General features: G+C 39.7%; 3 protein-coding genes across 4 annotated transcripts; all 3 read left to right on the forward strand.

The window, feature by feature from the left end:
• The first annotated feature begins 1,477 nt into the window (after window positions 1–1,477).
• LOC116252147 (uncharacterized) lies at window positions 1,478–12,529 on the forward strand. 2 transcript variants are annotated; one of them, XM_031626234.2, is made up of 6 exons: window positions 1,478–1,598; window positions 4,173–4,699; window positions 4,791–4,971; window positions 5,620–5,684; window positions 5,790–6,000; window positions 11,594–12,529. In XM_031626234.2, the coding sequence occupies exons 1-6, from the start codon at window positions 1,491–1,493 to the stop codon at window positions 11,951–11,953; spliced, it is 1,452 nt and encodes a 483-aa protein (XP_031482094.2). In that variant the 5' UTR covers window positions 1,478–1,490; the 3' UTR covers window positions 11,954–12,529. The 2 variants fall into 2 exon arrangements, with proteins under 2 accessions (XP_031482094.2, XP_049933327.1); XM_050077370.1 differs by lacking the exon at window positions 11,594–12,529 and adding an exon at window positions 11,385–11,549.
• Window positions 6,016–8,380, forward strand: LOC126409998 (uncharacterized). The gene is made up of 2 exons (XM_050077371.1): window positions 6,016–7,957; window positions 8,251–8,380. The coding sequence occupies exons 1-2, from the start codon at window positions 6,949–6,951 to the stop codon at window positions 8,292–8,294; spliced, it is 1,053 nt and encodes a 350-aa protein (XP_049933328.1). The 5' UTR covers window positions 6,016–6,948; the 3' UTR covers window positions 8,295–8,380.
• Window positions 12,530–15,385: 2,856 nt separating the features above from the next.
• On the forward strand, window positions 15,386–22,491 carry LOC116252753 (probable LRR receptor-like serine/threonine-protein kinase At1g63430). The gene is made up of 13 exons (XM_031627256.2): window positions 15,386–15,819; window positions 16,171–16,309; window positions 16,386–16,457; window positions 16,637–16,780; window positions 16,889–17,041; window positions 17,572–17,688; window positions 17,778–17,845; window positions 19,765–20,004; window positions 20,137–20,342; window positions 21,080–21,212; window positions 21,300–21,457; window positions 21,718–21,921; window positions 22,062–22,491. Exons 1-13 carry the CDS (start codon window positions 15,723–15,725, stop codon window positions 22,305–22,307), a joined length of 1,977 nt encoding a protein of 658 aa, XP_031483116.1. The 5' UTR covers window positions 15,386–15,722; the 3' UTR covers window positions 22,308–22,491.
• The last annotated feature ends 764 nt before the right edge of the window (window positions 22,492–23,255 follow it).

Here is a 23,255-nt window from a genome sequence, read left to right on the forward strand (position 1 = left end):
TAATTGCTGAAGTATGAATCGGATTAGAACATGCTAAAGTTCCTTGAGCGAGGTGCCGCCCACGGTAGATGCATTACGGGCCACACAAGTCAAAGAGCAGGGCTGATTAATTTATCACTGACTTGAATCTAAGCTTAGAAATGAAACAAGGGGAGACACTGATTTCGATAGAGTATTTGGAGTACCTTGGGTCCATGGTGACGCTTGAGGGATTCGAACATCTTGGCCGAACTGGGTTATATACAGACCCATGGTGCACAAAAATTTCATGCACATCGGTTAATCATCTATCAAAGTGAATCTAAAGCTGAACTGTTTGGTTCCGTCGTGAATCGGTAGCTAGAGTTGATGGACAGTAATGCTCCGAAGGTACGGGCGAAACTAGAAATTTTTCATCAGAAGGGCCAAATTAAAGTTTCTAAATTTTGACATGAACTGAAATATCATTTTTCAAAATTTTTATATAGGATAAGTAAAATTTTCTAAAATTTACATCTAAATTTAAAAAAAAAATTGAAATGGGGTCAGAGCCCATGCCAAACAGTAGGAATGATCGGGATTGTTTGTATGTTAAAGCTATTATGACCAATGTACTCCTCTGAGCGGCATAGTCACTTTCCATCTTGACATGATAATCGAGATCGTTCTTCCTCTTGGATGTATCGAGCTCGTGAGAATTCTATTTGGAGATTGGATTAGAAACTAGAAAGAAAGCATTAATTGAGTACCGTATCGATACAACAAAACTAAGAAACAACTCATGGACATCATGATGGAAATAATGAAAGAGGAATTATCCATAATTACCAATTTGAACATATGGCAACGCTAGTAGAGGACAAAATCATCTCTCACTATGGAAAAGAAATAGGACATCAACTTCTATTCCAATAGTCGTTGAAACATTACTAGGAATTCATTAATTTGAAGATTAGATTGCAATTGTTTGGACTAGAGCTTAAATGAAATGCTGAAGGGGTCGTTTGATGACTCCAGGTTTGAAATTCATGGATCTTATATGGATCCGACTTGGCATGTTTTTGTTGATACGATAAAATATATGGTTCATCAAACTAAGTATCTTTGATCAAAACTAAGATCTACACTGAAGATCCTTATTTTATTGAGAAAATGTCACATTTAGCATCTGAGGGAGAGGGTCTGATCTTAAATTCACAAATTTTAAATCCTGATGCTTTTAAACACCCTCTTAAGGTGTTTTGACACGGTGGAGGTTGGCTTTGGAGGGAGGGTCAAAAGACCGATCGACCGCGTGGTTTTCGTTTCAGTAGGGAGGAGTTCAAGCGCGTAGATATAGACTCATTGGATGGTAGTGCTTGCTTTTTAAGCAAATTTCTGCCAATTCTATTTAAGAAGAAAGGGTTTTGGGGTTGAATCAGAAAAAACAGGTAAAAGGCAAGCACAGAGAGAGAGAGAGAGAGAGAGAGAGAGAGATGGGGCAGAGTGGGGAGTTGGGAAGCGTCGGGTTGATGGTGGTAAGCTTGAGGAGAGTGAAGAAGCTCATAGCAACGGCGTCTTTCTTCATCTCCTTCTTCCTCCTTATTGCTGTCTTCGTCGCCTTTCAGTGGGTCGATCAGGTAGCAACTCTCCTCCTTTTTTTTCTCTCTCTGAGAGAGAGAATTGCGGCCAGCTGTTTAGATTTCAATGCACTAAGTATTCATTTGATCGTTATCAGGCTCCTTTAGGCTGAAAGATATTTTACAAAAAGAGTGTGAAAAGATTCGGAATTGAGATCGCCAAAAGGATGGAATGAAGAAGGAAAAAGGAAAACCACATTTTCCCACGGACCCAGTAATGTGATGTGCTCTTTTTAGGAAGAGTTGCACATGAAATGGTGTGTTTCCAGGGACAGAGAATTTCACCTATTCAAGCCCTTTTTTCCGTTTCCCTGCTCCCTGGTTTAGGACTGTGATGGTGCCTTTAAATGTGCCCGTACTGCCGTGGTGACTCAAACCAGCAATTGGCTGCCTACTGGCCGGTGATTGATTAGAGAACTGTGTTAATGATTGTAACAACTTGACCACTTTATGCGACCCACCCTTTTGCGTTTAACCTCAAAAAGATTAGGAATAATGACAATCATATCATTAATGACTTCACGTATAAGTTCTTGGAGATTTCTCGCAATCTTCAATACGACTTATAAGTTCTTGAAGATCTCTCGCAATCTTCAATACGAGATTAAACTTTTGGAGTACCTCCTTAAGGCACACGCATCCGTGCTTGTGGGGACCACATGTCTGAGTGTTTTGGTTCCAACCCTAAAAAAACTAGAAACCATGACAACCATCTCATTAATGATCTCACTTATAAGTTTTTAAAGATTTCTCACAATCTTCAATACGAGACTAAACTTTTGTGGCGTTACAATAATGACCAGGCCGAAGTTCAACGAATATATATATATAAAAGGTCGTTCAGGGTAAAATGTATGTATAAGATATCTAAATTTATAACTATGACAAGAAAGATATGTGGCTACAATGCATTTAGAAAACAAAAAAAGGTCAAATAAATTTAGTACGTCTATCAAAAAACAAAAGTACCTTATAATTTTTTTTGTTAACATTTTACTTACATGTCTCAGTATTACCCAATCTAATAATCAGGATTGAGTGATACATTGGCACCACAATATAATTGGCACCTTATATTAAACACCATTTTTTTCTTCTTTACGACTTCCTTTATCTTTCTTTCCGGCTGTATAGCCATCAACCCACCCTAGATACTAAGGGGGAGCAGTATGTAAAGAGAGGGATATGGCAATTACTAGCGTAAGGTTACTTTTGAATGAATACATTTATATGCATTGCACTTTAAGAATCATCAATTGAGTTAATTCAAAGATGAAACTTTAAGGATCGTCATTATGCAAGTTAATTCAAAGATGACAGCTTAAGGATCATTAATCTAGTCAATCCAAATTAGGCCTTTATAAATACATGTAGAGAGAGGGAGAAAGAGAAAGCTATTAAATTATGTCACTCGTCAGCCAAACTACATAGGTTTAGGTGTTCTTTCCACAAAGCTATGCCACTTGTGCTCACACAGTTCTATAAAATTTATATATTTAGATAACGGTTGACCCCAATTATATGTGTGTGCCCCTCAATTATCAGCATGAGTTTATGATGCAAAGACTTTTGACTTTAGAAACCGGCATTTAAAAAAAAGCTAATGTTTTCGGGGGGGTTTATGAAGCGCCTGTTTTAGCGTTATGTTATTCCAGTGTTGCAGGTGAAATGCACAAAACAAAGAAAGACAGGTTAAAACAGAAAATAATATGTGACAGTGAAATAACATAAAAAATAACAAGCTTCGATAAAGTTGAGGGCCTATATAATCACATTTAAAAGTTAAGGCGGTAATTTATTATTGGGCAAATAGTTAAACAGTATTTTGTAACCGACTTTTTCATATTCGGAATCCATCCACTAAACATTGTAGAAATGCGAGGAAGCCGACGACTGAAAGAAAAGAACGAATTGCCTCAAAGACTCAATATGTAGGGCTTATATTAGAAGGCATGCACTTACAAGATTAATCAGTTTGAGATTTGCATAACTTTTCTTAAGAGAAGAACAACAGTTGCTTATATTGTATGAAAGTGCATGTGATGGTGGAAAAACTCAAAGTCTGATCAAAGACTCGGAAGGATACTGTTTCTTAGTAATCAAGCATCGAACGGGCACACTCCTTTGTGTCGTAACATGGTTAAAGCTGCCCTTGTCTTAAGGCGCCCTTAGATGATGCTTTAATTGTACCACGCAAACACACAATCCATGTTTGGGTGACACTCCAAACTAAGTTAATCTCAACAACAGCGCCTTAATTGTACCACCCAAACACACAATTTAACAAAACTTAGATTTTTCATTAATCAAAATAAAATGCAGAAATGTAACAAATTTTGGAAAAAGTCCATTGTAAATGTGAATGCTTTTTTTAGTAGAAAAAGTATTTCATTTTATTTCTTAAAAAGAGCTAAATCTTTTACCCAATTTCTATAGAATATATGATCTGCTTTTTAAGATTGACGTTATGATTTTTTTGAAACCAAAAGATGTTATTCTCGATTTCATATGCAAATTTTTTGAAAAAAAAAAAGTCGGCTGAATTTTTTTGTTTTTTCAATATTGCGTCTGCAGTCCATTTCAGCAAGCAACTGGTTACGGAACCCGTTCAGGACGATCGGTTCGAGCCAGAGGTACTTACTAGAATGTCCAGCTGGGAAGGATCCGGGCCTTTGCCCCGTCGCACCGGCGCCTGTGGTTCGGACATTCCGACCGGGTCCTGCCTGCCCCGATTACTTCAGGTGGATCCATGAGGACCTCCGGCCATGGAAGCGGAGCGGCATCACCCGGGAGATGGTGGAATCTGGCCAGCGGCTCAGCCACTTCCGGCTGGTCGTCCTCGACGGCAAGGCGTACGTAGAGACGTACCGGAGGTCCTTCCAGACGAGGGATTTGTTCACCATTTGGGGCATCCTTCAGCTCCTCCAATGGTACCCCGGCCAGATCCCGGATCTAGACCTCATGTTCAACTGCGAGGACGTCCCAGTGGTCCAGACCAGGTACTTCGGGGACAAAGGGCTCGTCCCTCCGCCGGTGTTTCACTACTGCGGCGACGACGCCACGCACGACGTCGTTTTCCCAGATTGGTCCTTTTGGGGCTGGTAAGTCCCGAGCGTCTGATCCTTGCTGCAGTGTGTTTGATACTACTTATATAAATAAATATAAATACATATATACATATACATGATGCAGGCCTGAGGTGAATATCAAGCCATGGGTGCCGCTGCTGGAAGACCTAAATGCAGGCAATGGGAGGGTCAAATGGAAGGACAGAGATCCTACCGCTTATTGGAGGGGGAACCCAGGGCTTCCTCACAGGCAGGAACTCGTCAAGTGCAACCTTTCTGAGTGGAACATGCGCATATATGTCCAGGCACAATCTTAACTAGCGTTCTATTTTATGACAGCTTAGTTATTCATCATAATATCTGCTACCCTTTGCCAACTGATATGTGTCAACCGGAACTCGTAGTGATCTTGTATGTTCTTTCAAGAAGATCATTTGTCAATTCGAGAATCAACACTTGGTGGTTTATGATGCGTTTTCTTATAAATATTTGATAAAAAACCTTAGAATTTTCACACTCGCTCCAGCCTCAAATTCATCTTTTCATCACCAAAAAGCACAACTCAAGTAACCCATTGGCCATTCTTAACAAATGGACCAGACCTAGTACGTTTGCATATTTTGTTAGTTTTGCAGAAGTATTCATAAATTGCATAATCTTGCAGCTGATATATGTTAGTTTCTCAGATCTTGTACATGCCTGTACGTACATGTGTGTGTGTTGTTATAGGTTGCAAACGCTTGTACATGAAAATTAGATCATGTGATTGTTATGACCAAAAGCCTATGTTTTTCGAGAGAACAATTTTGCCTACGAAATTTGAATCATTTCCAGTCATTGATTTAGGATTAAAAAATTACACACGTAAATTTCATCTCCAAATATGACCTTGAATTTGTTGCATAGGGTTATGTGAGTCTTTTTCTGGTTATTTACCCACAATTCTGCTGTAGAACTGGGACGACGAAATTCGACATGGATTCAAGCAATCCAACATGGCAGATCAATGCACTCACAGGTCAGACTCTGTTCTTCTGCCAACTCTCTAAGTCCATCGATCGAACATGTATTCCGGGCCGGCCATGATTAAGCTGATGAACATTTTCAAACACTGTGTTTTCAGATACAAAATTTATGTGGAAGGGATTGCATGGTCCGTGAGCAGGAAGTATATATTGGCATGCGACTCCCCAACTCTGTCAGTTAAGGATCGATACTATGACTTCTTCTCCAGGTCCCTCATGCCGAGCCATCACTTTTGGCCCATTAGTACTGAGAGCAAATGCCCCTCCATCAAGTTTGCAGTTGATTGGGGGAACACCCATCCACAGAAGGTAATCAGGCTTAAACTTTGTTGTCAATGGATTTTTTTTGTTTTGTTTTGTTTTGTTTTTGTTTTTTTTTTTTTGAGGAAATACTTGGAGGCCGGTTGCTTCGCATGAAAATGTGGTTTCTTTCTGCACATAACAGCAAAACATGATTTACAAATTTATAGAGTTGCAAGCCTTACAATTTGTTTGGCAGCACCTTTTGTTGATCTATGTTGACGGGTTTTGTTGTTCGGGTCCGGATCCGTACCCGATCCGGTTTGTCCTAATTAGGACTACTTATACTTCTGTAAACCCTAATCTTAGTGTTAATGAAGTGTAGAAGAGAGAGAGTGTCTGGAGGCTAGTGGGCACCAGACCTCCTCACCCGTGGTTTTTCTTCCCTCGAGTCGAGGGTTTTCCACGTTACATCCGTGTGCTTTCTTCTTCTCTCGTGCACATTTTGTTTCTACATGGTATCAGAGCCGTCGGACTTGGAGAAAACAAAATCTGTTTTTTGTTCTATGGTTGTGAAGTTCCAACCCTGACTGCCGCCGCCGCTACCACCGTCGCCGTCGCTACCACCACCGCCGCCGCTGCCCTTGCTGCGCCGCCGCTGTCCTGGCCGTGACCGTGACCACCGCCGCTGTCGCCGCACCGTGGCCGCGTGACTGCCTCCGTCGCTGCCCCGCCGTGGCTGTGACCGCTGCTGCGTCGCTGGTGTCGTGACTGCCGACGCCAACGTCTCTGTTGACGCCTCTGCCGATGCCGACGTCCGACCACCGACGCCGACGTCCGACGCCGTCGCCTCTTCTCGGCGCGCGCTGCCAAGCGCGGCCCTCTGCTTCCGCCGCGTCCTGCTGCTTCCGCAGCTCCCGTCACTTCCGCCGTTGATCCCCGACTACGTCATCTCACCTCTTCTCTCGGTTACTGCTGCTGTGTGTGTTCTTTGGCAGCCACTTCTACCTCGTGATCATGGCTGACTCGTCTTCTTCTTCAGTCAACACTACTCTGCCTGATGTTGTGTCTGCGCGGACTGATCATGTACCGGTTCAGGTTACCACCATTCAACTTACCAAGGAGAACTATTCCCGATGGTCTGCTGCGATTACCATGGGGATTGCTGGGCGAGGACGCATTGCCTATGTGAATGGGAGAAAGGTTGAACCTGCTGCAGATAGTCTGGCTTGGGATACATGGTTTCTTGAAGACAACCAGGTCAAAACCTGGATTGTCAATTCAGTGTCCCCGGATATCCAACCCCTCATTCTTCGTAAGAAGACTGCAAGGGATATGTGGATTATTTTGGAGCAGATGTATGGCCAAAAGAAAAGGAAAGTTCGTGTGTATCAACTTATGAAGGATGTGTATTCCCTGCGACAAGGTGCTCTCTCGGTTGCAGACTTTTATGCAGCATTAAAATCTAAGTGGGAGGACCTTGACTATCACTCTGATATTCCATGGAGGTGTCCTCACGACCAGATGCAGTACATGACTGATAAATGGGAAAACAGGGTATTCCTTTTCTTATCCGGACTGAATGATGACTTTGAAAATATAAGGGGTCAGATTCTTAACTCTGACGAATCATTTAGTATTGAAGATGTCTATTCCCGTGTTGAAGCTGAAGAACAGAGAAGGCTGCTCTCTAGTGGACGAAAGGGGGAAGAACAGTCTGCCTATGTTAGCCGTGCCCCTGTTGGAACTCCTCGTTCTTCCCGAAAATGTACTCATTGCAAAAAACTTGGTCATACTAGGGATTTTTGTTGGGACCTGTATCCAGAGAAGAAGGATAGTAGGGGGAGGTCTTCGAGTGGGAAGAAGCCTGTATCGTCTGCAACAAGTCTGAGTGATGGGAAAGGTTCTATTTCTGCAGAGCAGATTCGTGAGCTACGAGCATATTTGAGTAAGATTGATGTTGGTCAGGCAGATACACCAGATGAGGTGAAGATCAATCAGGCATTGGCTGTTTCAGGGGGAGAAGGTACTTCTTCTATGGGTGAATGGATTGTTGACAGCGGTGCCACTCATCACATGACTGGCAACCCCAAGCTTTTCCATGACTACAAGCTATCCTCGGGAAAGGAACGTGTGTCCCTTGCCGATGGTTCCTTTACTTCAGTGGCAGGGAAAGGGAGTCTTTCCTTGTTAAATAATTTTTTAGTTCATGATGCCTTACATGTTCCTCATCTTCCCTTAAATTTGTTATCTGTTAGTAAGATTATCAAGGAACTGAAGTGTGAGCTTATATTTTCTGAAAAACATTGTGTTTTGCAGGACTTGGTGACAGGGAAGAGGATTGGGATTGGTTTGGTGTCTGATGGGCTGTATCGGCTTCCTATACGCGTTGTCACAGCTCTTATGTCAGCAGTCAGCAGAACAGAAAAGAAGGAGGAAGAGTGTCGTCAGTTATTTTTGTTTTGGCATGAACGCCTTGGTCATCTCCCATTTGGGATTTTGAAACATTTGTTCCCTGAACTATGTTCTAGTTTAAACATTTCCATGTTATCATGTGATGTGTGTCAGTTTGCGAAGCATGTTAGAGCTTCTTATCCAATTTCAAATAGTCGTTCTAATAAAGCTTTCTCCTTGGTTCATTCTGATGTGTGGGGGCCTTCGGGCATTCATTCTCGTGGTGGTTTTCAATACTTTATAACCTTTATAGATGATTATTCAAGATGTACCTTTGTGTATTTGTTGAAAGATCGTAGTGAGGTGCCTCACATTATTGAAACTTTCATCCTCCTAGTGGAAAACCAATATGGAAATTCTGTCAAGACTTTTCGGTCTGATAATGCTCGTGAATATCTGTGTCTCACTGTTGAAGAATTCTTTCGAAAGAGGGGGATTGTTCATGAGACATCCTGTAGTTATACCCCCCTCAAAATGGGGTTGCTGAGAGGAAAAATCGTCAGTTGCTCAATGTCACCCGAGCCATACTGTTCCAAAGACATCTCCCAAAATACTATTGGGGTGATGCAATCCTTACTAGTGTCTACTTGATTAATCGCATGCCCACTCGTGTGTTAAAGGGTTTACTATCTACTGAATTCGATCTAAAAGATCTTGGTAAGCTGAAGTATTTTCTGGGTATTGAAATTGCTAGATCAGGTACAACTCTTGTACTTAGTCAAAGGAAGTATACCCTGGATCTACTAAAGGAGACAGGAAAACTGGGATGCAGACCAGCCTCTACTCCTATAGATGCTGGGCATAAACTTGGTAGCAAAGATGGAGAACTGTTGGGTGAAGAAGCTAAAGGGAGATATCAACGTCTAGTTGGCAAACTGATTTATCTCACTCTGACTAGACCTGATATCACATTTGCTGTAAATGTGATGAGCCAGTTCATGCATGCACCTACAGATATGCACTTGAAGGCTGTAGATAGAATTTTGTGCTACTTGAAGAAGAATCCCGGAAAGGGACTTCTATATGTGCAACAAAGATCTATTGAAGTTGAAGGGTATTCTGATGCAGACTGGGCAGGCTGTGTTGACACCAGAAGATCTACTTCAGGATACTGCGTCTACTTGGGGGGAAATTTGGTTGTTTGGAGAAGCAAGAGACAAGATGTGTGTTCCCGCTCGAGTGCAGAGGCTGAATATAGGGCTGTGGCTACTGGGGTATCAGAATTGTTATGGCTGAAGATCTTACTGACAGATATTGGAATAGAGATTGAAGGGCCTATGAGGATGTATTGTGATAATAAGTCTGCAATTAACTTGGCTAACAACCCGGTTCTTCATGATCGAACAAAGCATGTGGAGATCGACCGTCACTTCATCAGAGAAAGAATTGATGCTAAGGAATTAACGCTACCTTACATGAAGTCTGAAGACCAAACTGCTGATGTCCTAACCAAGGCCTTAAGTGTAACTCCATTTGAGAGAAATGTATCCAAGTTGGGCATGTTTGATATGTATGCCCAACTTGAGGGGGAGTGTTGACGGGTTTTGTTGTTCGGGTCCGGATCCGTACCCGATCCGGTTTGTCCTAATTAGGACTACTTATACTTCTGTAAACCCTAATCTTAGTGTTAATGAAGTGTAGAAGAGAGAGAGTGTCTGGAGGCTAGTGGGCACCAGACCTCCTCACCCGTGGTTTTTCTTCCCTCGAGTCGAGGGTTTTCCACGTTACATCCGTGTGCTTTCTTCTTCTCTCGTGCACATTTTGTTTCTACAATCTACAATCAGTTTTGGTAGGTCTGAGTGTTAATGGTGATCTTTGTTGATGTATGCACGCGGTATAGAACCAACATCAAAACATTGCATTACAGATTCAGAGTGGTATTTTTACCATATGTTGTGAACAAGCACCAAGAAGGGGCAGTGCAGGGTGTCAAGTTGTAGACCATGGATCGAGTCCTAACTCTGCCATGTTACAGCCTCGCCTTTCCAATGACATTGTCCTTGTAAGGCTTGGTGATCAAGGCCTAATCAGGTTTACCTCTTGAAGGTTGCTTGTCGTCGTGATGTTGAGGACAAAAATATTGCTCATGCATTGACATTACGTATTGATGCTTCTGTCATTGCAGGGACATCATACTTATCACCGCATATGGCACCCTATTTCCAGTCTATGTTAGGCTGTATTTGTGGCATGGTTTTATTATTTCCCTGTTGTATCCACGACCCCATTTTTTCTTGACAGTAACTGTCCTTCATACCTTCTCCTGTGTTTCCAGTGGTCATCTTATATGGGTGTTTTTGCAAAGGGCATTTGATGTGAGGAACAGTGTCGCGTTCAGAGCAGGCAACGTCTTGTTCCACCATTCTACCAATCCTACCTGCATGTCAAATTCCATCACACTGTCCACTCTGAAGGCACATTTCAAAGGCAGAAATCACAAAAAACATCCTAACCCTTAGTATTCAAACACAAGTTTGATATCCTTTAGTTTTTATTGTCTCACAACCTGTCTGCAATTAGTGAACTGGAAGCAGAGAAAAGAAATTAAATGATATAACTGCTACCCTTTACCAAAGAAAAGAAGGAATACATAATCAACTGATGTTTTATTGTTCTTCAAATGTGGTAGTCAATCCATTTTGCTGTAAAATATTTACTGAACTTGCCATAATATTGCACATGTTTGCGATGAATTTGCCAATCAACAAAGCAGGGTTCATCATTAAGTACTTCCCTACCGGTTAGGGAAGAATTGATTTAGAAAAAACCCTTTGTCAAAAACTTTTTGTTATTATGTGCTAGTTTTTTTCACCCTCTCTTCTTTGCTATGTGTGTCTTTTGCAGTTTTGCTCCATATATATATATATATATATATATATATATATATAGGCAAATTTTTAAACTTTCATTTCTAACTGCATATGAGATGTATTTGTTCCTTACGCGACATAATTTAAACATGCAACAAATGTCTGATCTAGAAAATGTTGCATGTGCAGCAAATGATAACTTGGTCGCAAGTTAACCTTGCATTCTCACAAGAGTTGCCGCCCACTCATGAGCTTTGGACTTTGTTCATGCCCATATATTGGCTGATGAATTGTTGGCCATAGTTTATAGATGTACAGGACTATGGTCTCCTTTGAACACAGACTGCTTTTGTATGCTTTCACATAATTTTTTGTGAATTCTAAATTGTTCCATGCAGGCTCAAGAGATTGGGAAGGCAGGAAGCGGTTTCATTATGAATGACTTGAAAATGGAGTACGTATATGACTACATGTTTCATTCCCTAACTGAATATGCGAAGCTACTAAAATACAAGCCCACAATTCCTACAAACGCAAAGCAAGTCTGCTTAGAATCCATGGCTTGCCCCCAAAGGGGCCGTGCGCTGCAATTCTTGAATGAGTCGATGGTGAAACACGCACGAGATGAAGGTCCTTGCGCTCTTCTTCCTCCCGATCCTGCTGCAATAGAGTCGCTGATGACAAGGAAGAATGAATCCATAAAACAAGTACATGAATGGGAGCAGGAAGCTTGGAACAAACAGAAGATGACAACATAGCAGTTCTGCTGTTTGATGTATCACAAAATGAGACATTAACTAAAGTGGCCTACAGTATAGGACAAGTAGATGAGAAATCAAAACAAATTTCCTGTATGGGGGGGAGAGAGAGAGAGTAGCGCCAGAATGTGGAAAGGAGGTTGGTGTATCCTTGCATTTTGGGTGGAATGTTCGTTATAGCTTAAATGGCATTTAATGAGCATAACCATCATAATTCATTGGCAGACAACGGCTATCACTTTATCATTTAATCACTGAAGCTGCTTGTCAGGTGAGTTAGAGGATTATGACCATTGTCAGGAAAGGAGTTGAAAGCACCATCCTACTCCCTTAACTCTGGTAAAGAATGGGATACCTTAATTTTAAAGCGCACTGCACTCCATATGACAAAAGATCATGGCGTCCATGGAAATCGAAAGGACGCTTCATCTCTCCTTGGACACATCACTGGACCTACTTTGAGGGAAGTGAAGATAGGAGAAGTAGGTATACAAAGTGTTTAGTGACTGGATGACCAGAAAACTTGTATTATTTACTGCTCTTATGATTGCAACAACATCTCTGAATTTTTTTTCATCGCTATACTCTCTCATCGTCTCATCTTGGAACAAAAAGCCTAAACTCCAAAACTACATTCCCAAACACAAGCAAGCAATTAAAAAAACTGAAGGGTTTCAAGGAAGAAAAACCACTAAATTAATGTTTCTTGTTCTGTTATTGTGTCATGTAAGTACATTTGATGGCATTGTTTTTATACTAAGGTTTGAAGATGGTGGGAGCCCACTCTGATCACTTCATTGAAGCTCCTGCAAATTTCTTTACCAGTAGAAGGAAAAATTCATTGTGTGTAAATGAACATGGGTAGGTGAGGGTGGAGCACCAATTGGTGGGACTGGAAGGAGCAGTAAGTGACATTAGGAAATGGTGGGGCTCCAGAGGCAGGAGCCCGTGCTTTTAAGGCAGCACATGGGGCACATAAATTAAACCAGGGAGGAGGGGACAGGTTGATCCCACCACCACCTCTCTCTTTCCCCATCTTTATTGGCACTTTCACCGATGTTTTTATTGTCATTTATTTCGTAATTATTGCCATTTGTTTTGTTCTTCTGGATGGCGTCGAAAATAGAAAATATGGATTCTCTTTAAGAAGCAAATGAAAAAATAATATAATATGAGCGTAAAATTCGAACCGGCTAAAAAAAGATGAATGAAAAGAATATATAAAAGTTAGTCTAAAATATTTCGAACAACATGGCACTTTTGATATCGACTAACTAATTCAAACGGGTAGATAGAAACCGATTATGACGCCATTGATATCACCTTCTAACTTGATTTCTTTAATGCCGATATCGAAGGTGCTGTTTCATTACAAAATGCTGTTTCTTTATCTTTTTGTTTTTTCGTTTTCCTTGCATAGCTGATTGTCGAGGCCTGCAGATGACATGTCTTGAATTTGATTTGTGACTATACTCTTCTCGACTGCAATAACAACAAGTGTGAGATGACATGTCTTGAATTTGATTTGTGAGTATACTCTCTTTTCGAATGTAATAGTAATATGTGTGACATCAAAGTTAAAAGATGTATCCTAAAACTTCTTAATTTCTGAAACAACTTTAAACCACAAAAAGGAAGGATGGCTTTGCCTCTTGCCTACCATCATCACTCTTTTATTTAATTATTTAATTGAAGACTATAAAAAACTTATAGGATCCTTTCATTTTGTTTAGAATTAACAAATATTAAAAAAAGAGGAAAATCATTTACTCACTTTTACTTTCAAGAAAGGCAAAAGCGAGCTTTCTCTTGGAAACAACTGCCAAGGTTTTTATTTAGGAAGGTTTGGCGTCAACATAGCGGAGGTAGAGGCAATATCATGGTGAAAGGGCAACCATCACCATAAGAGCTTTGGGCCCCATATAATTGGTTCCAACTCACAAATGGGTGGGCCTCTGCAGCAGCCAGCTCCACCTTAAATGAAGTCCCACTTATCCCCCCACAAATACAAGTCAATAAATTTCACAATACTTAAAAACAGATCATGGCCCCTTGTGAGAAAAAACAAAAACTTTAGACAAAATGAAAATAAGGTAAGTTTATATATATATTGGCCTTTCAAAATCACCCAACTTATTCATGTGGACATCTAATCTATCACGGTGGCTAGTTGAAAGAAACCAATGAAAAAAATTATGGATATTTTTGTTAGGTCGTATTAGTTTGCATTTTTTTCTCTCAACAGTCAATAATGACAGATAAAACGGTCCTTATAAAGAGTTAGGCAATTCCATGTATATTATCTCTCTCACTTTCTACCACTCTGGTTATATATATATATATATGAGAGAGAGAGGATGTGTGGAAGTGTTTGTGAAAACCATAATGATCACATGGGTTGAAGATTAGGAAGCAAGACTAGTGGACTACGCTCACTCGTTGGTTGCCAAATGCCAAGAAAAGGAAAAGTGAGATGGTGGTGGCTGACAATATGGTCGCCCGTTCTCCCAAGTGGGGAGGGAAGTCCAAAGAATGAAGAGTGTGTAATTGGTGGGACGACGATAACAGGCACAGGCATCGGCCCAACTGTTGGGATCCATATCTCGTGAGGGACAGAGCAGTTGGCTTCTCCCTTTTTTGCTTCTCGCTTTTATCTCCTCTCAACCCCACAGCAGCCGTAACTTTAGTAATATCTTCCCTTAGTTTCTATCTGAGGAAGTCGCCGTCACCACCAAAACTTCCTCTTTCCTTTATAAAAATCTCTACCATTTTGTGAATCTTCATTCACCATGTAGTTTTTTTTTTTTCCATCTGGATTCCATTTAGCACGAAGTCTTTCGGTGGCCGACGTGAAACACTTCGATGTTGCTGTGTCATGTCATAGATTGCCTATTCAATTATGAAACTGGATAATACAGACATATCTGCTGCCATTAATTTACAGTAAGTCTGCTTATCATACGTCAGGTCTGTTGTATTATTACCACTTTTCTTGTATCATATATGATTGATATGTGTGACACCATTTGAGTTGAAAAGACTTGCTACTCGAAACTGGGAAGTGAAGTACAGTCGTGAATTGAGAGCAGCAATCAGGGTGAGATTCATATAATTATGTTAATGTAATTCTCATTTTAAACACATTCTCTTATCTTTTACAAGTAATTTTCTTTGGAAGATATGCATTAGCTTTTTAATAAAAATAATGAAAATGAGATTTGAATTAGTGATTGACCGCCTACTTACCAAGAACGCAACTACTTACCACGATCTTGCAGTCTCTGTTTTTTTTTTTAAAATTAATTAACAAAACAAATAGAAAACCTTTGAAAGTATAGTGCGCCTATCTTAAAAGAAAAGTTGAGGACTTTCTTGTCTTTCCACATACGACAGGCGGATGCGGCGAAGTTTATACCAAAGGATTCGCTGGCGGTAATTATCGACCAGAGTCTGGAGTTGCAGCGAGGGACTGATTTTTGGTTCTCTGGCGTCCAACTCTTTGACTTGTTGCTCTGTTATTTCTTTCTCAAAATCTCTCATCTATCCATTTTAGTGCTTACATTTCCTGCAGTCCGCTGCTTTTCCTACTCGTTAGGTCTGCGCAGGAGGACGGAAAACTGTGACTGTGGCTGCTGGCGGAGGCTTTCTTTTTTTCCTTCTGTAACTGGTTTCTGAAGATGGATTCTCTTAGCTTGATCAGTTAGCGAGAGAGAGACAGAGCGGCAGAGAGAGAGAGAGAGGGAGAGAGCATTTCTTGTGGGAGTTCTCAATGGGTAAAGAGAGAAAGAAGGATAGATCACCTGCGCTTCTTCTTCTCGCAGCCATTTTAGGATTGTTTTCCCACTGCGTTGATGCAACGGATGATGGTATGCTTTTATTTTTTCCTACTGGATTTTTTCAGTTCTTTATTGTGTTTTCTTGTGTTCTTGCTTGACACTGTCGTGCTGTTGTGGAATTACATGATGGGCACGCTTGAAACTAGTCGAATGTTATGCTAATTTCTTGAACCTCCCGAGCTCATTTGGAAGCTAAGTTAAGTGTTTACGAAAAGCGTGTGCATTTTGAAAATTGGGACTAGATCTTCAAGGTGTTCATTGAGAAGAACTTCGTTTCGACGTTTCCTTCTTTGCTATTCGTCTTACTCTGTTCTGTTGATTTAGCAACAAATTCCATGTAAACAAATCTTGATGGTTGTTTTTCTCTGTGCATATTTGCAGTTAGCGCATTGTTAGCCTTCAAGGAATCAATATATGATGACCCCTTCTCACGATTGTCCAATTGGAATTCTCTTGATGAAGATCCTTGTAATTGGTCCGGTGTAGTTTGCAGGCCAGGTTCCAGAAGCGTTACATCCCTGTATGTTCTCCTCATCTGAACTTCGTTGTCCATTTACTGCGTTTGACTCTTATACTCTTCATTTTGTGCACGGCAGGAACCTACCCAGTTCTTCCCTCTGTGGATTTCTTGCGCCAGAGCTTGGTCTCCTGACCTCTTTGCAAGCACTGTATGCTGCTAACTTTTCAGTAATTTGTGGATTTCTTTTGTTCTTGCTGGAAACAGCCGTTCTTGTACCCTTCTTCTGCTGCCTGCATCAGATGCATTCATGCCTGGAAAGGGAAAAGTTGGCCTTCAGGAGGAAAGATTGATCTTCCATGCATACTGATGGTCGTCTGCTTTATGCAGGAACCTTTCAAGAAATAATATTCTTGGAATAATACCAAAACAAATCGGGAGACTATCTGAACTGAAGATCCTCGATTTGAGTGGCAATCAGCTCTCTGGGACCATACCAAATGAAGTTGGAAACTTGACTAGCATTATGAAGATGTATGTGATAGTTTATCTGTCTATTGTTTGTAAATTATTTATGTAAAGTATGAAAGGTTTGGTTCTGGCTGTTGCTTTCATCTTGATTTCCACTTGGTTTCCCCTCAGATACCTTCAACATAATCAATTGACGGGCAACCTGCCCCCTGAACTTGGTAAGTTGAGGAGTCTTGTCGAGGTGAAGTTGAATAAGAACAGGCTTCAAGGACCTTTATCTGGAAGTTACGACCCTGTGAACCTCACAGATAATCTGCAAGGATTGTGAGTGCATACGACTGCACCATTAACTATCATTGCACCATTGCATTAAGGTCTAGCATATGCTGGTTAATTTACATTCTCCTTCTGCATGAAGTAGAAAGAGCGACACAATTTATACGTTCACACACTGGAAGTATGGTGGGAAATTTCCATCGCGATGTGATCCATGTTGGGCATCTAAGTCTACTTCTGCGTTAGCTAGTAAGCAGTCCATGTTTTTGTCTTGACCTTTATTCCTAAACAACAAAAATCTAATGTGATGCATGTGAATTGTAAATTCATGCCTTCATGGTGTTGCATTGATCAACTCTTTTGGTTGCACACAATAAACCTTTGTTTTATAATTATTTTAGCACATACTAATGTTTACCCAAATAAATTTTAGAATGCCCAAATGTACATTTGTTTCACATATTAAGAGTCCAGGATAGCGTATTTGAGGACATTCATTCATTTACTTTTATAAAGCATTCAGTTCCATCCACTAGTATTTTCCTTCTTTAATATGCAAATCACATTTTCTGTGCCAGGAATACTGTCCCAAGTAATTCTGTTGGTTTTTGTCAGTCTCCTAATCTGAAGGTCGCAGATTTTTCTGATAATTTCTTCATTGGAAGAATTCCCTCATGCTTAGACCATCTACCAAGGTGCTTTCCTTACTCTCAGCTGTCCTTTTATATGAATATGAATTCACACAAAAAAAAAAATCTCATAATAGATAATACTGTCTTTTCAGGTCAAGCTTTCGAAAGAACTGTTTTCTTGACAGGGATTCCATCATTCAACGTTCCATTCAACAATGTGGTGAGCGATGCTATCTCATAGTTTATCTTGTGACTGGTTTGTGATTTTTTGATGGTGTAGATGTAGTTTATATTGAAGAACATCCAAGTTCCATATGATGTTCAAAATTTCAATGTAACAGGTTACTAGATGTCCTAAAAGAGCACATTCTAGATTTTAGATGCTGAACTGCAAAACTTTTTGTACTTTTTTATATCATGTCTTTTTGTGTATCGTAGCTTCACAGATCTGTAACATTTGATTGCTTGTTTGAAATGTCATGGACTCATATGCAACTTCTTAGTTCACCATAAGCTTTCAGTTTCAAACATAAAAGAAGAGAAGATTTGGACAGAATATGGAATAACTTTGATCAGTCAAGACCTGCAGTTGGATAAGTAATTTCAAAATGTTATATTGCAGTAAGCCTTCGTTCTGCATGGATATGTCCTAATCTATAAATTGTATTTATGAAAAATTTTATGGTTATGTTGGAGAGGAACATTTTCTTTATGGTGGCACAAATATCACGGTTCTGGATAGGGTCATCTGGAACTGAAAATTTCAGTTCTTGGGAACATATGTTTATATAGCATGCTTCTTATCATATATTTCTCCTATTTGTGAATAAGTTCAAAGCATGTATTCTCTGAAGCTCTTATCCAAAATTCTGTATTTGTTTCATGCACTGAATGTTAGTAACTCAGTAATGTACTTGTTTCATGCACACAATGTTAGTAATCTCTTGAACAATTCTATATAGATTCTTAAGTTTACACAAACTTAGGTAATTGTTGGGTTATTCAAATTTTATGTAAATGTGTACATATACTTTTTTATAAAATAAATTGTTTTCTTTTTTGTCCCTAAAATTTTTCATGTCCATTTAAGAGTTCTATACACACACACACACACACACACACACACACATATATATATACACACGTGTGTGTGTGTGTATAGGGACATGGATTTGTTTGGCCATCCAAAGGATTTCAGTCCTTATGTATATATATGTGGGCTAAAATAATTCTCATCATATCTGTTTCCTAATTCTGTTGTCCTTGGTGAACATGCCACAAACAGAGGTTAGTTTTGGTTTCAAGGATGAAGGGGAGTGATGATGAATTGATGATGGTGTCAAAATTGGTTTTGGAAATGAATCAACCACGTTACCGATTCTGTGAATTGGCTGATTCAGTGATTCAAGTGGACCAGTTATGAATTGGTAAAAAATAATTTAAAAAACATTTTTTCGAAAAAAAAGGACAAAGTGTAAAAATTACTAAATAAGACTTTTTTAAAAATATTAAACAATGACAGGTGAAGCTCTTGAATTGGCCACTGAATGCAATTTATTCTCATCGATTCAATTTGAATTGGTTAATTCAGGCCTATTCTGCTAACACTGTTTGGTGAAGGCCCATGGTCAGTTTCTTGCAGAACATATGTCAGATTGAAGAGTTGGACATTGGATAAAGCAACTATAGTTTAATTCTTTAGAGAACCTAGGTTGTGAAAAGTTGTCTTAAACACTTCTCTTGACTACATTTGCTTTAACTTGCAGTTTCTGTTCTATGTATTTGCTTGTGTTATTTTTTTAGTCCTCGAAGAAGTACGTCATTTGAGTGTCATTACTAGTTGAACATTTGGTTCTCAGATGTTAGTTTGATGTGTTTCATCATTATAGTTTCATTGGACGATTTCAGTTTTTTTAGCTTTCTGTAAATTCTAAGAAGATTTTCTGCCTTCCAATATATATCATCTTATTGTCCTATTTAGATATATTTAGACCAAGCTAGCATATGCATTTTATGTCCTTGACTAGCTACGACATTTTACATGTCTAAGGACAGAATTCTGAAAGTATTTCTATATTTCAGTTGAAGAAATGCAATTAAGCCATTCTCATATTTATGTGGACTCTTATGCTTATGTAGGTGCCAGTAAGTACCAGAAAGGCCATCCGACTGTCAAACCAGATAAGGAAAGGGAATCCACACAGAAAGCCTCAACTAAATGCATGTGGCTGCTAGCTGTCAAAATTGCAACTGGGGTCATTGCAGGCTCTCTTTTTCTGTATATTGTTGGTATAGTTTTTGTGAAGTGTAAAGACAAAAAGAAAGTTAAGATATCTTGGAAAAAAATATCATCTGCACGGGAACCAAAAGAACTAGCAGGTTTATTGTCCAACCTTTTTGATGTTCTATCCTATGTTACTCCAATTCAGAAGCTTAATTTAGTATTTGTTTCTGACCTGGCATTACAGTTAAAAGTTAACAGTACTTAAGGTTAATACCTTTTGCACGCAGGCCATGAAGTATTAAAGGGTGTCTTGAAGATAAGCCGACAGGAGCTCGAAGTAGCATGTGAAGAGTTCAGCAACATAATTGGCTCTTCTCCAGATAGTGTGGTATACAAGGGAACTATGAAAGGTGGACCTGAGATTGCAGTGATATCTCTTTGCATCTCAGAAGACAGTTGGACAAGTTTTCGAGATCTTTACTTCCAAAGACAGGTAACGTGATTATGTTTCCTTGTCTGCTTACCCTTGAATTTTTGGATGTTCTTAGCCCCTAGTTTTGATCCAGTTATGATCCGATGACTAGTGAATCCGATGACTAGTGAAAGGGATGCAATCTCTGAAAGATCAAGTAAAAGGCTTGAGCTTTGCCTCTACTCATTCTGCTTTCTTAGTTCCCTATGCCCTAAATGCTGATTCGACAAGTAACTCCCAAAATGAATTTGAAGCTAACAATTTTCTTTAAGAATGTAATTTAGATTTAAATCCAGAATCTCTTCCATGCTTGTTCTCTTTGAAACTGCAATCCATCTTCAAGACTGTTCTTTATATTCTATGAGAACAAACATTAAGTCTCTGTTGAAGGGAAGTTGCTGGCGGTTTACTCTGGATGTCAATAAAACATCAACGCTTGCAAAAAAATGAAGTTCTACAAGACTACAATCTTTTTGTTCTCGAATGATGGAATCCCCACCTAAGCCCCAAGACGAGAGTTCTTTATAGTGGTTCTCCTCTTTTGTCATGGAATAATTTTATCCTGAGCTTGTATTAGGTGGCAGTCCACGCAAGTATATCACTTTTTCTCTAGTTCTCTAGCAGTAACTTTTGGTATCTGTTCTCAGGGACTAAGGGTGTTTTTAAAGTCTGATTTATTGACATATTATGAAGTATTTGAAAATTGAAATTGCTATTCGAGCATATATAAGTTTCTAAGTTTCTAGTTGTCAGTGTAGGTGGCTGGCTTGGCAAGGTTGAACCATGAGAACACAGCCAAGTTGATAGGCTACTGCAGCGAGAATTATCCATTTTCAAGGATGCTCATATTTGAGTATGCGTCCAACGGGACGTTGTACGAACACCTTCACTGTATGTTGTCTTGCCATGAGTTGCTTTTAGAATCCAGTAATACGGTGAATATTCAGTAACTCAAAGATTTGCTTGGTTTAACGTCAGATGGTGAAGGATGTCAACTATCATGGACCAGGCGCATGAAAATTATTGTGGGAGTAGCTTGTGGCCTCAGATACATGCATTATGAGCTTCAGCCTGCTTTTACTTTATTAGAACTGAATTCCAGTGCCGTTTATCTCACAGAGGACTTTTCACCCAAGGTATTGCAAGAATGACAATCATAAGTTTATTCTCACTTTCATTTGCACTGTGACCTTTGCTCCTTCTCTGGCGGAATGGCCTGAACCATACCTTCCTACCTTAACTAGGCAATGTCCTCAAGCATGCGTTCCTACTTTAATTAGACAGACCAGTCTAGTTGGTCATGTATGTGCATGCGCCAGTTTCTTCTACTCTATTAACATACGTGGCAGCTCCTTTTAGTTCTTATTATTACTCATAAGCATTTTTTTTGGTTCAGTTGGTTGATTTTGAGAGTTGGAAAGCAATACTTTCTAGATCTGGAAGTTCTTGTTTGGTCAACAGCAATGGAAATTCCACAGAATTAGTCGGAAGAATCTGTTCGGACATGAAAGGGATCATTTTTTCATTTGGAGTACTTCTACTGGAGATTATCAGTGGTAGGCCTCCTTACTGCAAGGACAAAGGGTTCCTGGTTGATTGGGTGAGTAGTTCGTTCTTCTAATTAATTTTTCGATGTCTGTTTTCATGGTTTCCTATTTGAGAAATGAATTCTTCAGTGGTTTTTGCAATATCTAAACTAATGTTGGTTAAAAAAACATCTACAATGAATACGTCTTGTAGGCAAGGGAGTACCTAGAGATGCCTGAAGTGATTTCTTGTTTGGTGGATCCACAACTGAAATATTTCCGGCATGAAGATATCAAAGTCGTATGTGAAGTGGTGACTTTGTGCATTCGACCGGAACCAACGGAGCGGCCGTCGATAAACATATTATGCTCCATGCTGGAAAATGGTATTGATGTGTCGCCTGCTGCTAATCTAAAAGAGTCTTCTTTGGCTTGGGCAGAATTGGCCATATCATCTTAGCAGTTGCTGAAAGGACCTAAGGACGGGGAAGATCACAGTTCATGTGCTGATTGTGAAGAAGTTTCTTTGATTTTTTATAACTGTAAATAATGTTTGTTCATTTTACCAGGATATGATCTAGATGAAGGGCACCCACTAATGAAAATTGCTTACTCAATGCGAAGAACCTTTTCTTGCTACCAAATTCAGTGATAAGCTGGTTTTCATTAAAAATTTTTGGTATGTTGCAGCCATGGAGTCCGGCAGCAACAATTGGTAGACCCACCAAAACAATGGATGAACTTTTGTTTACATGTAAAGCACAATGGATAACCTCAAATGATCATCTTTAATTTGGACTCCTTAAATATTAGTATTAGTTCACCAGAATGGATTTACTAAAACTTTGGCATCGTAAAGTGTCACTAAATTATCATATGCTTGCGATACTTCAAGGGGCATCGAGTCTGCAAAACATGGCTTAGTCCTTAGAAAGATGTGGCTCTCCAACGGGGGTTTCTAACAAAACGTTCCAACAACATGGACGGTCATTTTTCTTCTTAGAAAGAAGTTCCTTGGTAGGTTATATGTTGTCTGCAATATCAATATTTTAAGGCGGAGGAGTAACTAATTAGACTAAACATAAACGAGCAACTTCACAGTATTAATGGTAACTTTATAATCTTTGATAGATTAATTTGATCTTACCTCATGAACATAAATATGCAGGAGAGAAGGTACGGTAGCCAAGTCAACTTTGTTCACCTGTGTATATGTATGCTTGAAAGGAGGTAACAAAATGCTGCAGTGAGGCCGCGGCATGTTTATACGAGTTTCTTGATCGACCCAACGAGCAAAATCTCTTACAAGGATGTGAAGTACTCCATAGATCGGATTCAGATTGCATATCCGACCAAACTGCCTAAAAAGTTCAGATATGAAAAGAAAAATTAGCAGGACTGAGGAATT

Source organism: Nymphaea colorata, chromosome 4, assembly GCF_008831285.2.
Source record: "Nymphaea colorata isolate Beijing-Zhang1983 chromosome 4, ASM883128v2, whole genome shotgun sequence".
Classification (NCBI taxonomy): domain Eukaryota; kingdom Viridiplantae; phylum Streptophyta; class Magnoliopsida; order Nymphaeales; family Nymphaeaceae; genus Nymphaea; species Nymphaea colorata.